Raw genomic sequence first — 15,501 nt, 5'->3', positions numbered from 1 at the left:
AATTTTGGTACATTTTTTGACAGTCATAAAATCAACAAATACTAGTCGTTCTATATCGTTTTAAAAATTGTGTTAGACATACAGACAAACACTAACTATAGAGTAGCTACAATAAAAAAGGAAGATATTGTTAATAGAACTTTATTATATAAAATAAAACTTTACATTACATTGTTAACACAGATTTGTTAGTAGAAATTACAGTATTTTTAACTAGTTCCTAGGATCATTTAATAATCAAGCAAAGATTTTTTAAATTTAAGAGATGCATTCACATAAAGTGCAAAGAAAGCACAGAATACCCAAGCCTTTTTTTTAAATAAAGGTCCTAACTCTGAGAGGTTACTCCTACCTAACACAAAAAAATGTTCTGCTTACCAATTGTTGTTAATTTCATTCAAAATAAGTGGCAGGAGGGTTTTTGTTCTCGACTAGGCACACTTTTTTTTATTTATACTGATGCAAAAATGAATCTAGGAACTATTTTTTTTGTTTGCATTATCTGCATCTTATTTCAAGGGAATGGGCACTAATAAGAAAGAAAAAATTAGTGCATAATCCCTTTAAAATTACATTTAATTTACAAATCACATTTTAGAGTTCTTTATATTGTTGAATACAGTGAGGCCCTATTTTAAAAGAATAATTTATGAAGTATAATGTAATACCTGAACTATGCATTACAAATGGCTACACCCCTTTGAGGCCTCTTGAAGCACTTGAGGAAAGAGTGGGGGGAGGGGGTGGGAAGTGGAGTAATTTCTCAACTTTTTATTTAATTTCTAGAAAAATTTTTTTAAAATTTTTTTGGATGGGGGATTTTAGACATTTTTTCCTAGTAAATTTTAATAAACCTTACTGAAACCAATAAAAAGTGTATTTGTAAAAAAAACCATTTTGGACCAGTGCAGCGGTTAACAATATCTTACTTAGACCTCCTGTTATAGCCGGGGAAAGTTTAATTTAAACAAAAAGTTGACACAACCCAATCTTTCCCGATTTTGTATAATTTTTACGGAACACGATTCCAGTGACGTCATATTTTTCTTTCCCGAAAAAATGGGGGGGGGAAGAAAAAAAGAGATGGGAGAAAAGGGGGGTTTCCCCATCTCTTTTGAAGAGATTTTCTTCCCCCCTTCCCTTTTTCGGGAAAGAAAAATATGACGTAACTGGAATCGTGTTCCGTAAAAATTATACAAAATCGGGAAAGATTGGGTTGTGTCCAAAAAGTTGTAATTTAAATTAGATTTAAATTATCATTTGTTATAAAAAAGATTTCTACAAGGCCAAACTGCATTAAAAATTATATACATACATATACAATAAATTATCATTTAACTCAAATAAAAGAAAATTATATTTTATAATAAACAGTGACATGAAACATTTTTTAAATACTTCTAAATGTACTTTTTGTTCAAGATATTATACTTTTATTACTAAATATTTTCTCCATATTTTTGGTCTATTTCACCGGTAATTATTTAGAAATATCTAAAAGGCATTTTAATGATAAAAAATATAATTTCCAATATCTATTCAGAACAACTACTTAATTTTAAACATCCCCTCCCTTTTAAAAATCTAATATTAAAAAACTCTTAGCCTAACTACTACTTAAAGGCCTAACCCTGTATGACAATAACCCTTAACAGCTATTTAAACTTACCTAACTCACAAAAAAAGATTTTTTTCTCAAAGATGGGAGTGGGGGGGGGGAATATATCACTAAGTAACTTAGAGATAAGTACTTATAACCATTTTATTCAAATTTAACTATATTTCAGATAAACATCATCAATTTAAAGTCACAAAATGCAATGGGTGTCTGTTATTGGGACTATTTTAAACTAGTTTTTAACCGTAGTGAAAAATCACGCATCGTATCATATAACAGAAAATTTTCCAATATGGATAAAATACAAATTATTAAAACAATCCCGGTTTTGTTGGCCCTCTGGGCAACAAAACCGGAATTAATCTTATATCCTTTATATTTTACTATCCGCGGAAAACTGTCTATAATAGGATGCAACAAATTATTTGATTGAAACTGATCTGTGTCTCTCTTCTCTTAACAAACAGGACAAATCTTGAGTTCTGAAAAAAATTATAATTAGGAAAGTTTTTAATTAGTGTCAGTCCGTACGTAAATTTAGGCATGTTAGAATTGTTCTAACGACTTCAAACTATGCAGAATGATTCCTGCAACAGTTGAATACAACTAAGAAAGCGTAGCAACTCTATGATCTTTACGTAAAAAGTCCGCACCCCCATTTAAAAATGCAAAATCTAAATTTTAAAACAAAGATTCCTGAGACAACAATATGGGAGGGGGGGAGGGGGTATCATTTATGAACTCTATCATTTGCCTCCATAAAAACTTTGGGTACTTTTTTAAAAACTTTTTCATCAATAATTTCAATAAACAAAATGGGGTAATTTTGTTTATCATTCATTGTGGATGTACATCAATTTATCGACCATTGTCTTATCCCTTAAGATCCCTGGAAATTGATAGAAATGTTAACCTGATAATCTCTCTGAGTCTTGCTGTGGTCTCCGCCATCATGCGAGCTCTGTTCACACTTGCTTCACGCGCAGTAAGAATTTGCTCCACCTAGCGAGGAAAATATGTACTAAATTTACAGTTTCTTTGTTGCTTCACCTAGCGAGTATAATTTGTACTAAATTAACAGTTCCTTTGTCAAACAATCTAGCGAGGAAAATATTAAATAATTTACAGTTCCTTTGTCAAACAATCTAGCGAGGAAAATATGTACTAAATTTACAGTCAATGTTAAAGCTATTTACACTTGCTTTATACGCAGTTAGAATTTGTTTCACCTAGCGAGTAAGATATGTACTAAATTAACAGATAATGTTAAAGCTATTAACACTTTCAAAATGATTGTGCAGTAAGAATTTGCTCCACCTAGCGAGGAAAATATGTACTAAATTTACAGTTCCTTTGTTAATCTACCTAGCGAGTAAAATATGTACTAAATTGACAGTTAATATTGAAGCTATTTACACTTTCATAATGATTGTGCAGTAAGAATTTGCTCCACATAGCGAGGAAAATATGTACCAAATTTACATCCAATGTTAAAGCTATTAACACTTTCATCGTAATTGTGCATTAAGAATTTGCTTCACCTAGTGAGGAAAATATGTACCAAATTTACATCCAATGTTAAAGCTATTAACACTTTCATCGTAATTGTGCAGTAAGAATTTGCTTCACCTCGCGAGTAAAATATGTACTAAATCTACAATCAATGTTAAAGCTATTAACACTTTCATCATGATTGTGCAGTAAGAATTTGCTTCACCTCGCGAGTAAAATATGTACTAAATCTACAATCAATGTTAAAGCTATTAACACTTTCATCATGATTGTGCAGTAAGAATTTGCTTCACCTCGCGAGTAAAATATGTACTAAATCTACAATCAATGTTCAAGGAATATATGTTCTATTATATGAACTGTAAAGAAGAACCATATCAGTCCAGCGGTTAGCAAAATCTTAAGGTACAGACACACAAAAAAACATCCTGTTATATTTGTATACGGCTTCATATGTAGAGTAAGATGATTAAAGTGAGTTTTACGTCAGACGTTCAGTAGTCATAAAAAAGAGAGAGTATTTGTAACTATTAGATAAAATCACGAAATCTTTCAACAACAACAAAAATTATTTGTCTTTTGCAGCATGTCTGACAGACTGATGGACAAAGTGAATTGTTAACTGGATGTTCTTTGGTAATACGTATGTTCACAAAATGAATATTCAGCAATCTATTGTGGTATCCGCCGAGGATAAATGGCAGACACCGGAGTTCAATTAGATTACGGCAGTGTGACAGACGTGGACACCTTACTATAGAGAAGCTACGCTTCTCTAGCTTTCACTAGATAATGATCAACATCTATTTTCAGTTGTCACTTTATTGAAGGGTTAAGATATACTAAAGCTATATACAACAAACATTAACTACAATGGATAGGAATAAATAATCATAACATAAAAGCATTGTAATACATATACAATAGTCAGTTTGGGCGATCATGAGTCCCCATCCCTGGAAAGGGTGGGGGGAATTAAGAATACAGTTAACCATAATATAAATACATATGGATTAGGAATAAAGATAGTTAAAGATAAATCATACAGTAAAACATAGGTAATTGCAATGGTTAGGTAGATGGCTATCCCTGTCTGGGGCAGGCAGGATAGCCCATGGAGCAGCACAATAGGTAGATAAGCATAGAGGGGTTGAGTGGTAGGTCTGGGTACTAAAGAGGGAAGGTTTGATGATTACTTGTGACAACAACAGTCTGTGTGGGGGTGATCCTATCAGGTGAGGGCAGGTTTAGATCCTTTATCCTCAGGGTTGAGGTGGTGCTGATAACTTGGTGGTTGAAGGGGAAGGTTCCGGTGCTTAAGATGGGAGAGGGAGGGGTAACACCCCCTCCCTCCATTTGCAGGACAACTGAGGGATGAAACCAGTACCGTTATCTGACATATTTTCAGGTGGCTTTATAATTGTAGAACAACAGGATTTAGCTAGGTGCGTAGCATCACTATAATGTCTTGGTTTCTGCATGGTCCAGAGCTGCCGCATACCACAACTCTCCCCTCGGAAGGCTGGAGGGGTTGTCTGCACCGCCAGACTTCCGACAGTGGTTGCGGCCTTCAGTTTGTTGTCCTTGTGGAATGGGTCCGCCAGGATACCAGTTGCTGGATGGTGGTGGACTCCAGCCCTCCCCAGGTCTAACGGAATCGGCTATATCTGCTGGAATAGCTGGTCCTGTTGGATATTCTGGCCGTTGGATGTGTACCTCTGAGGCCACCCTGGCAACCTCCAGGAGTGGCACAGCACATGAGGGGGCTTGGACCAACAGCCGCCTGGTATACACCTCTTCAGGTTTCTCCACTGGGCTGGTGGTCTCCATCGTGTTGGTCACCTTGCTGCTGGCAGGCTGGCTACTGGATGCAGGCGCAGTTTCTTCGCCCTCGGGGCTGGTCAGGTTCATTCGGCTTCCAGGGTCTCTGTCAACGCGGGCAGGTGGTGGTTGCCATACTGTAGGAGCGTTGCCTCCTTCAGGCTCATTCTGGACATTGGCAGGGTGGTGCATGGCAGTCCGACCTGCGGGGTAGGGAAAGGTAACAGTCCATCCTTTATGCCGGAGGCTGTCTTGGATCTGCAAGGGTGGCTCCGCTCTAGTTGGCTGGGAGACAGGCCCATCCACGGCCACTGCTGCTGGTAGACTGGAGGCACAAGGCTCCGGATTTCCTCCCCTAGCCTGAAGGGGTCCAGGCACATTGTCTCCATCTTGGGTAGACATAATTGTTGGGGATCCTCTACTTCTATGGGTAGGCTCGGCACTTGGCACATCTAGTGGTGTTACTCCCCAGGCAGCGGTCAAAGCTTCTTCAGTTTGGCTGGTAATGGCTGATATCCTGGCTCCTGGGGCAGATGCAGGGGGCGCAGGCAAGTTTGGCCCAGCCCAAACTTCCTGGTACACCAGTGCAATACAATTACCTTGGCTTGGTTGAGGGAGGTAGACAGCTGGATGCAGTTGAGGGTGAGGGACAGCTGGACCCTCCCTGCTGGCTGGGGGCTCTGGCTGACTGGGGGTGACGGGTGTCACCCCTTCCTCTGGGGCTGCGGGCTCATTCCGGGGTCCAGGTATCTCGGTGGCGGCGACGGTTGTCGCCCCAGGCACCAGTGTGGGGGCGCTGGATAGCACCCCCCAGTCTTCACAGGGGTCCAGGTCTCTCGGTGGCGGCGACGGTTGTCGCCCCAGGCACCAGCGTGGGGCGCTGGATAGCACCCCCCAGTCTTCACAGGTGGCGGCGACGGTTGTCGCCCCAGACATCAGCTTGGTGGTGCAGGGAAGCACCTCTCGTTCCTTCCAGGTGGCGACGCCGGTTGGCGTCCCATACATCGACTCAGACTCGCTGGGTAGCGCCCCTCGGCTCTTGCTGGGGGCGACAGGGGTTACGGACACCGGTCCCCTGTGATTGAGGCTGAGGTCCAGGCCAACCCGGTTGGGTTCAGCCGCTCCTCCCAGCACGTTGATCCTGGCCACTATGGTCCCAATCTGAGACACAGACTCCTGGGTAGCCGCGGCCCCAGCGGCGGCAGCTAATTGGGGTGACGGCTGGGCATCTCCCTCCAGGTGGACCTGGGTGGCAGACTGGTTGCATGCAGGTTGTTGGGCGGCCTGGTGTTTCTTCATTGCTTGGTCCCAACCGGTTCTACACTTGGCGGCTGTGTGGCCGTTGAAGCGGCAGCGCCCCTTCGTCCAGCTGGGTCCCATCAGGCCGGCTTCCCCAGGGTGTATCAACCTGCCAGGTCTCTCCTCCTCCAGTTGGGGCACCAGCTGACAAACAGGGTCTCCCCTACTAGGGGTCAGGCGGTGCTGGGCTGCTTGTGGTGGCCCCTTGGTTACACTCAGCCTCCTCCCCATACACACAGGTTCCTTCCATCCAACAGCGGCTCTCCTCCCCTGGGTGGCGAGGCCAGCCTCGGCCTTAGCTTCTGCAGGTGCTTCTCCACATGAGGGATCCTCCCTCTGGGTATGCCAGGTAGTTGGTAGCAAAGGCCGTTGATGGTGCCAGTCGGAAAGGGGGCTATGAGCTCTGGGGGGTACCTGTGGCCAGTGTGTGGACAGGTACCCACTGGTGGACCAGCAAGGCCCAGAAGATGCCATACTGATGGTAGCCTGGACTGTATTCCGGACTGTCAGCAGACTGTTGGTAGCCACCTGAGTTGGGCCAGAGTTGCCAGCTGGTATTGCGTCCCTGCCAGGCTCCGTCAGCTGCTGGTGGGGAGCCCCTGCGGTGGTTCTGGTTTTGGCAGGTGGTGGCCTTCTTATTGACTCCCCTAGTTTGAGCTCTGCATCCTGGTGGGCCTCCATCTTCAGCAGCATGGAGGAACTTGGCTGGGACATGTGCAGTGGTTCAACAAAGTAGCGGCATCTGGTCTTGGAGTGTGGGGGGACAGCCTCACTGCTGCGGGTCAACCCTGCTCCCTCCGTGCTGGGTAAAGTCTTCCACTGCGGCAGGTCACCAGTCCCCATCCTTAGGCCGGTCCCCAGTCGTTCCATGCCTGGGGGCTCCCAGGGAGGCTTGGGTGGCGGCTCCCCCACCCCCAGGTACGCGTCGGGCATCTGGGTGAAGGGCCTATTCCCCTGGGACAGCTCCCCATCCTCCAGATTGGGGAGGCCAGTGCCAGGGAGGACCTTTCCATCCCAGAAACAGGTGGTACTGGCCCTAGGGCTGGGCCCCTTTGGAGTCTCAGTTCTGGTAATAGTGTCCATCTTGGGGCTGGCCACTAAGTTTCTGAAGCTTGTCACCTTCTCATTAGGCTCAGTTGCATCGTTCAACACCCCCAGGGGGACACCTACAGGTTCAGCAATCCCCAGTCCAGTATTGCTATTTCTCGTACGTTGAGCACCAACTGAACAGGAGCTGTGCAGCGGACATTCAGTCATCCTTCCAGACAAGGGCATCTCAGGGACCAGGGGTCTGTGACCTGGCATGTGTTTGATGTTCACTGTACTCAACACAGTAGGCCAAAGTAATAACAGGAGCAGTATCTTGTAGATATAGGAGCAGAGTAGAGTAGCCGCACCGCAAGGAGGTTCGAGCCGGCTCACCCCTAGTATAAATACTATAGCTGTGTAATTAGGGTGGTAGTCCACGTAGCCGTAGGCTCGGTCCTCCTGGCTCAAGAGTTTCTGTGGCTGGCGCGCCCCCATGATAAGTAGCAGGGGGTTGGTCTGTTTGTGCCAGCGTCTTGTTTAACTGTTGAGCCTGAGTTGTTCTCCTTTCCAGTATAGCTCTTGATTTCTGTGGTAACCAGCGGATCTTAGCTTAAAGGTAACAGGGAATATGTTAGGTATCCCCAGATGTCTCTAGGAGCGTATCCGCTAGTAGATATATGGATAGGTAGGCTATCTATATATATACATGGCTACACGCCCATATATATATATATACGTGTATAGGAATATCCCCAGAGCTAGCTAGCTTTTCCTCCTTGCTCCAAAAAAATCACGCTTCCTCTGTATATAGTTCACAACTATGAAGGTCGATGGTCCAGGTACACACCACCACTGCCCAGTGTGGGGCAGCAAGTCAGGCTATGTCCACAGGGTGGGCGTACTTTCGTTCAGTTACCATATCAGTTTCCAGTGTTGTTTGGTGAGGTTAGTATTCACTTACTTGTACCCATGGTACAAAAAAAACAACCTTATTTATCACTTGGGTATTTATATATACATATATTTGCTTCACTAACCATTCAGCTTTGAAGTAGGGTTGGCAGGCTAGGAAGATGTTGAGGGTCTGAGCGGGTTTAAGGAACTGGTTTAGTTTTCCTTATCACACTGTAGACAGGGAGGGAGGAGCTTGCAAGTTTTTCTCCTAAAAAAATATCTATGATGTATGCTATAGAATGGCCCCTCTCCTGTGTGGGTGTGTGTGTGTGTGTGTGTGCGTGGAATCTCCTGTCCTTGTAACGCGCGTCCGCGCCGTCAAATCCGCGCACACGGGGAAAACGCGCTCTCACCCCTCAACTCGCTCTCTCATTGGTCCGCTTCGTCCGTTGGATTTATGATATTTTCCGCACTCTGTTGCGCTATCCGTGAATGGCGCTCTGTGTGTCCGATCGCTAGCCCCACACTACAGACGGACTTAGTCTAGTGTGGGTAGGAAGGGGGAAGCGCGTGAGGGGACGGGGGTAACTCCGTCCGTTCCCCCTGTGAGGGAGGGGGGTAACTGTGTGCTGGTGTAATAGGGCCTTTTCTTCTTAATCCTAGGTTTATTTATTATATCACCCTGATTGTATTTGCCTTCAATGGAGAGGGGCCCCTCCCCTTCCCTTGGAATAAGGGGTGTATTGTTGTTGTTGTGATGTGGGCTTGAGATTGTTTTGATTGTATATCAGGGTCTTTATTATGTTACATCTAGCTTCTATTTCTGTCCTTATCACAATTGCATAACAGATTTGTTTACCAACTCTGTTCTATTTTTAGCTGTTATCACAATACACAATAATCCAAGCCTGTTCTATTCTTAGATTTATCACAACACAACAATTTGTTTGCCAAGCTTTGCTCATAAATCTATTGTTTGGCCATCACACTAGGGTGGTAAATCCCTGAAAATGTGATATAATATCTGTTTTCTAGATGGGTGGCTGCATTGTAGCCTCTCAGGATACTCGGGGTTGACGTAGTTTTTTTCTGTTCTGGTGCACTACACTCGTATGTTAGCTCGCAGCTTGCAGCTATGTGGCATGTTTCAGCCTATCGGCGGCAGGGAATGTCCCGTCCTGCTAGCGCCGCTTGCAGCTATGTGGCGTGTTTCAGCCTATCGGCGGCAGGGAATTTCCCGTCCTGCTAGCGCCGCTTATCCAAATCCAGCTGATGGCGGCAGGGAATGTCCCGTCCTGCTAGCGCCACTGGTTCGGATCCTGCTATCTCTTGCAGTAAAATTGGCCTATTTTCAGCCGTTTACACTTATTTGGCTTGTTTCAGCCGGTCCGCAGGCCTGTTTCAGCCCTTTTGGCGCTCAATTCTCCGTTAGATATCAGCGCTGCTCGCGGTTATTCATCAAATTTCGCTGTCTCGCTTCCACAACTGCCGGATGCAGAGTTAAACTTTGCTGTCCAGGGTGGGTAATTCAGGTTGCTTGCGTCAGTTTTGCCAGATTCACTGCTGGGAGTACCTTAGCCTCAGATGCGCGTCTGCTCTACACTTGTGGTTCGCCGTAATCTCACACAGCTGTCACCAAAGTTGTGGTATCCGCCGAGGATAAATGGCAGACACCGGAGTTCAATTAGATTACGGCAGTGTGACAGACGTGGACACCTTACTATAGAGAAGCTACGCTTCTCTAGCTTTCACTAGATAATGATCAACATCTATTTTCAGTTGTCACTTTATTGAAGGGTTAAGATATACTAAAGCTATATACAACAAACATTAACTACAATGGATAGGAATAAATAATCATAACATAAAAGCATTGTAATACATATACAATAGTCAGTTTGGGCGATCATGAGTCCCCATCCCTGGAAAGGGTGGGGGGAATTAAGAATACAGTTAACCATAATATAAATACATATGGATTAGGAATAAAGATAGTTAAAGATAAATCATACAGTAAAACATAGGTAATTGCAATGGTTAGGTAGATGGCTATCCCTGTCTGGGGCAGGCAGGATAGCCCATGGAGCAGCACAATAGGTAGATAAGCATAGAGGGGTTGAGTGGTAGGTCTGGGTACTAAAGAGGGAAGGTTTGATGATTACTTGTGACAACAACAGTCTGTGTGGGGGTGATCCTATCAGGTGAGGGCAGGTTTAGATCCTTTATCCTCAGGGTTGAGGTGGTGCTGATAACTTGGTGGTTGAAGGGGAAGGTTCCGGTGCTTAAGATGGGAGAGGGAGGGGTAACACCCCCTCCCTCCATTTGCAGGACAACTGAGGGATGAAACCAGTACCGTTATCTGACATATTTTCAGGTGGCTTTATAATTGTAGAACAACAGGATTTAGCTAGGTGCGTAGCATCACTATAATGTCTTGGTTTCTGCATGGTCCAGAGCTGCCGCATACCACACTATCTTACATAGATTCCGAAAAAATCACATTTCTCCAATAGCATACATACAAAGTCTCTATTGCCAGCTTTTTACTGCACTTCCTGAAAACAAGCTTTTTATTTTTACCTTTTTCTCTTTGATTTTAAGTTTAGTTTTCATATTTTGTATTTTAGCCTCTTCTTGCTTATTCTTCTCTTTTCTCCTCTCCTCACATCTAAATTATAATAAACAAACATTATTACTAAGCTATATAAGTTGGGAAGAATTTTAATGCATATAATAGATTTGAAATCTGCATCAAATTTTAAGGTTTTTTATAAAATTCGTTTTTTGCATAATTCTTTATCTAAAAGCGCAAATACAATTTAAGTTAATTAATTTTGACATATGTGATTGGTGGATTGAAAACTATCTGCGCCCTGATTGGAGAAGTTTAAGTGTCGCACATCATTCAACCAATTAGAGAGCAGGTAGTTTTTAAACCACCTATCCTATTGGTCAAAATTAATTAACTTAAATTGAATTTGCGCTTTTAATTTTATGCAGATTTCATATCTATTATATACATTTAAATTATTTCCAACTTATATAGCTTAATGATTACAGTGATGGAACAATATGATGATGATGACTCTAAGGAGCTTGGTGTCGCTTCGGGTTCTAGACCTCTCCACGCATCTTGAAACATACATTATGATTGCGGTATAATGCGTCCATTTGCCCACCAGACAACAAACCTTTTGATTGCACGATCATTGTCTGAGAGGTCCTAACTGTGCATGGTATTGAATTTCGCCTGTTTTGGGCCAAGGCATTCCCCCTACTCTAACTGTATCTCTCGCGCACTTGATATTAATAGGAACCATTTTTAACGTCTTTAGTTATGATGAAGTGTTCTAGATGAAAGGTCATGTAAACCAGTTTTATTTAAAAAAATCAAAGAAAATGGAGGCTGCTTATTTAGATACAAATAAATTGAATACCTTTTAACTTTAGTTTTGATTTCTTCAGCTAGCTTCTCCCTCCTTTGTTCAAGCTCTCTTCTAGCTCTCTCTTCAGCTTTTCTAAACAACAAGTTTAGAATAATCGCCCAACAAAAATAATTCCCCCACAAATATTATTTTACTTATATTTTTTTTGTAACTCGACAAAGTGTCTCAAAAATCAGCCATGTGACGTCATAAAAATGAGAGATTATCTATCTAATTTCTTAGGCGTTTTCTTTCTAACATATCCTCTCATCTCCCTCATTTTTATGACGTCACATGGCTGATTTTTTAGACACTTGGTCCAGTTGAAGTTTTCTTCTTAAGACCAAAATTAATAATAGAGGAATGACTTCTCCACCCCCCTTCGATCTAATGCCCAAAATAGAAAATTATTTTATAAAAGTTACAGGATCTCTGTGTGTCTGTCCAGTAGGATTATCCTAAACTCCTGAACCGGTATGGTTCTCCTTAACACTGTAGCTTTTCATAAGTTCTGGGAATGTTTTTTTACTTTTTCTTTGAAAATTAAAATTTCAAAATAGAGGGGTTGCCCCCCTCCTCCTCCCATCTCAAATGTCCTAAGAGGCCTCTAGGGGCGTAGGCACTGATTGATAATAGTGAATTACCTGATACTCTGGCTTTGAACAGAGAGAACCTGTTTTCTCCAGAGGTCTAAACCGGTTTCTAGCTCCAGCTGAATTAGATATTTGTTGGTTGGAATTACAAAAAATAGATAAGGAGGTGGGTTAAATTGGACTGTTAATTATACTGGTACCCAAAGTTTTATAACCATGTTATCTTATTCTTTGTTTAAAAACTTTGGGTACTTTTTTTTTATTTTGATTGGTGGGTTCCAAAGTTGTAATGTCAACCTTATCAAATAATAAATTTAAATCTATTGAATCTGTAATTTTGTTTATCATCATTGAAGATGTTGATCAATTTATCATCCATATTATAATTAGTAAACAGAAAAATATCAAATGATTTTTTATATATTGTTAAATATCTAGAATTAAATTTAATTACCTTTAGTGTTTGTATCTCGGAATATTTAGTGCTCCAAGTTTTACTAAAAAATAAGAAAGATATAAATTTCTATCCTTATAATAAAGTAAAAGGATGTGTGTTTGTCAGTATGTCTGTCTGTACCAAAGGATCTCGCTAACCGCTGAACCGATAAGGTTCTTCTTAACAGGGTAGCTTCTCATAGGTCCTGGGAATGTTTGTAACTATTTTGAGGGAGAGAACCACCATCCTCCCAAGAGAAATCACAATGCATCGAAATTTTAATTTTAAGTATAGAGACTCCTACGCAACATTGCTAGGTATGAAAGTGACATGAAAAGAGACTTGAAAGCAACATATTAAGGCATCATAGAGACTTAAGAATATTGGAATATTGTGAGAAATTCTCACATACCCTGATAAAATGTTTCTGGCAGCTGGCTAATATAAAAACCTAAATCCCCCTGTCACAATATCCACGTATTCTATATCCATTTGGAAAATTCTATGCTATCCTAGGAATTATTCCTAAGCCTCGCGCATAGTCCTTCATGTCTTTATAGTTCCTTCACCCCTAGCCTCTAGAAAAGGGCGGGTAAGTCAGAAGAATAGCCTAAACCATCTCAAGGCATTTATAAAGCTAAGATGAAAAGTACAACCCATTCGGAACAATAGTTTTAGAGATCTTAAGCTTCAGACAAAAGAACCTAACTACTTATAGGTTTAGGTATCTATTACTCGAATTTTTTTGCCATGATTACTTAAGGAAAATTAAATACAGAAGACACAGAGAAAAACATATAGCGTAGCGACTCTATAATCGTCACCTGAAAGTATTTACATCGGACGTACGGACGTATAGGCGTAATGTTTTACCTTTTCATTTGTTGAATTTGTTTTTCCCTGTATAACTCCACGGCCTCGTTGGCGTTTCTAAATTAATATAATGTCTGTCACATAAAAACTTTGGGTACTGTTAGTACTTTGGGTACTTTTACCCTGAATCTACACAAAATCCTTTACATAAAAATCAGGGAGGGATGGGACATTGGAAAATCTAAAATGTGAATGACAATATAGTATCCAAAAGTTATGTAATTTCATCCTGTAACTAGTTGACTTAAAAATTTATAAAAGTTTTGAGGTTGTTTCATTATTTATTAACTAGCGGCTATGCCTCTAGGAGCACTTGAGGATGGTAGAGTCGAATTTGATAACCCAATATATTTTTTAGATTTGAAAAGAAAAAGTAAAAAAAAAATTTTTTGGGGGGGGCAGTATTTTTTTTTCTAGGAGTGATTTCTTTTAATGGTGGTACCCTCCTCCAAAAAAGTTATAAACCTTCCCGGGACCTATGAGAGGCTACCCTGTTATGGAGAACCCAATCGGTTCAGCGGTTACCGATATCATTTGGTACAAACAAACAGCCACAAGACAGGCGAACATCCTATTACTTTATTATAAGTATATTTGGATGGTTCTGCCAATTAGATATTTAAATATACATAAGGGAAATGTGTAAAACAAAAGTTTCTATGCGCTTCGCGCATTTCCCTTTCTCTTTACGAGTCTAAATTAACAACATAATTAAACACATAGACAAACATCCAGTTACTAAAGGCAATAACAATGTTTTACCTTATTTTCATTTCAATTGTATTTTTTAAGGACTCAATATGTCTATTAAAATAATTATTAAATTTATTAAAAATACATTTTTCCAACATTAGATTAGGTTAGGTTAGGTTAAGAAAGTGAGGTTTAATGCAGAGAGTAAAGGGGACATTGGGCGGTTACTACACTAGTCTCCAAAGTTATAGAATTACGTTTTCTTCTTCTTGACACAGGTCTCCTTAGCAAAACCTTAGATTAAAAAAAATCTCCAAAGAAACGGACAACAGGGCCTTCAAATATGGTACAGTGGTGGCCAGAATCCATTGGAGATTAAATCTTAGCTGCTCCTTCTTGCCAGATATTGCAATTTGAAGTTTTGTGGTAAAAATGCCTAAAATTACAAGAATTCCAAGGATATATGCATAAGTGAACACCTTCATTCATCACATAAAAAGGGTGAGTTTAACATTTGAGGAGTTTAGATATCCCTTCATATGTAAACTAAACACTTCATCTCCATTAAGAACAATTTTTACTACTATAAGTGATGTTTTTAACTTCAATAAGTGTAATAAATAAGGTACTGTAAGAGGTTTTCACAATTTACAACATAATCCTAAAGGCTGTTACCCTGGAACCAGTAGAAAAAACTTTAGTTCAAGTTTTACATAAATCCCAAGTTACTTTTAGTAATTCTGCCCCCCCCCCCCCATACTCTCACAACCTACAAACTTTAGGGTGGAGGGGGGGGGGGGAGCATAGTAATACTATTATGTGTTTCTCAAAAACTATTGGAAGTATAGTAGGAAAAATTTTTCTGTAAGGTTTTTAGGCAAAAATTTTGTAGAAATTATGTTGACCTTCTTTTCTCCCCCTCCAACTTGTCCTGACATAATTGGGGGGGGGGGGGGGGAAGGGGTGGCAGAAGATCATTCCAATGAGTTTTAAGAAACTATTAGAGATATATAAGCTTTTGGATTTCTATTGTTGTGGGACCCAAAGCACTTTTACATATATTGCTGACCTCTTCCCCTCCCCTCATAAATCAAAAAACATAACATTTTGTAAAGAGAGAAAGAGGGGGGGGGGTGTAGTTGAAAGGGTACTACTATGGTATGTTACTAAGAAACCACTAGAATTATAGCAGCAAAGCAAACCTTTGAGGTATGCTTTGGTAGGTCAAAAGTAACTTTTACAAATTTTGCTGAAACCTCCCTCCAAGCCCCCTTTCCCTCCCTATTTCTATACAATCTCCCCCCCCCC

The 15,501-nt window shown here is 41.2% G+C and overlaps 1 protein-coding gene across 1 annotated transcript; it reads right to left on the bottom strand.

The window, feature by feature from the left end:
• Positions 1–1,836: 1,836 nt before the first annotated feature.
• Positions 1,837–14,300, bottom strand: LOC145305715 (uncharacterized). Its single transcript, XM_080147447.1, has 8 exons — positions 14,263–14,300; positions 13,501–13,557; positions 12,646–12,688; positions 12,243–12,310; positions 11,611–11,691; positions 10,754–10,841; positions 2,532–2,620; positions 1,837–2,100 (listed from the first exon to the last, which is right to left on the bottom strand). The coding sequence occupies exons 1-8, from the start codon at positions 14,271–14,273 to the stop codon at positions 2,040–2,042; spliced, it is 498 nt and encodes a 165-aa protein (XP_080003573.1). The 5' UTR covers positions 14,274–14,300; the 3' UTR covers positions 1,837–2,039.
• Positions 14,301–15,501: the final 1,201 nt, after the last annotated feature.

This window comes from Acartia tonsa, chromosome 14, assembly GCF_053477335.1.
Source record: "Acartia tonsa isolate MP-2025a chromosome 14, ASM5347733v1, whole genome shotgun sequence".
NCBI lineage: Eukaryota > Metazoa > Arthropoda > Copepoda > Calanoida > Acartiidae > Acartia > Acartia tonsa.
This window is presented reverse-complemented; position numbering and strand designations above follow the sequence as displayed.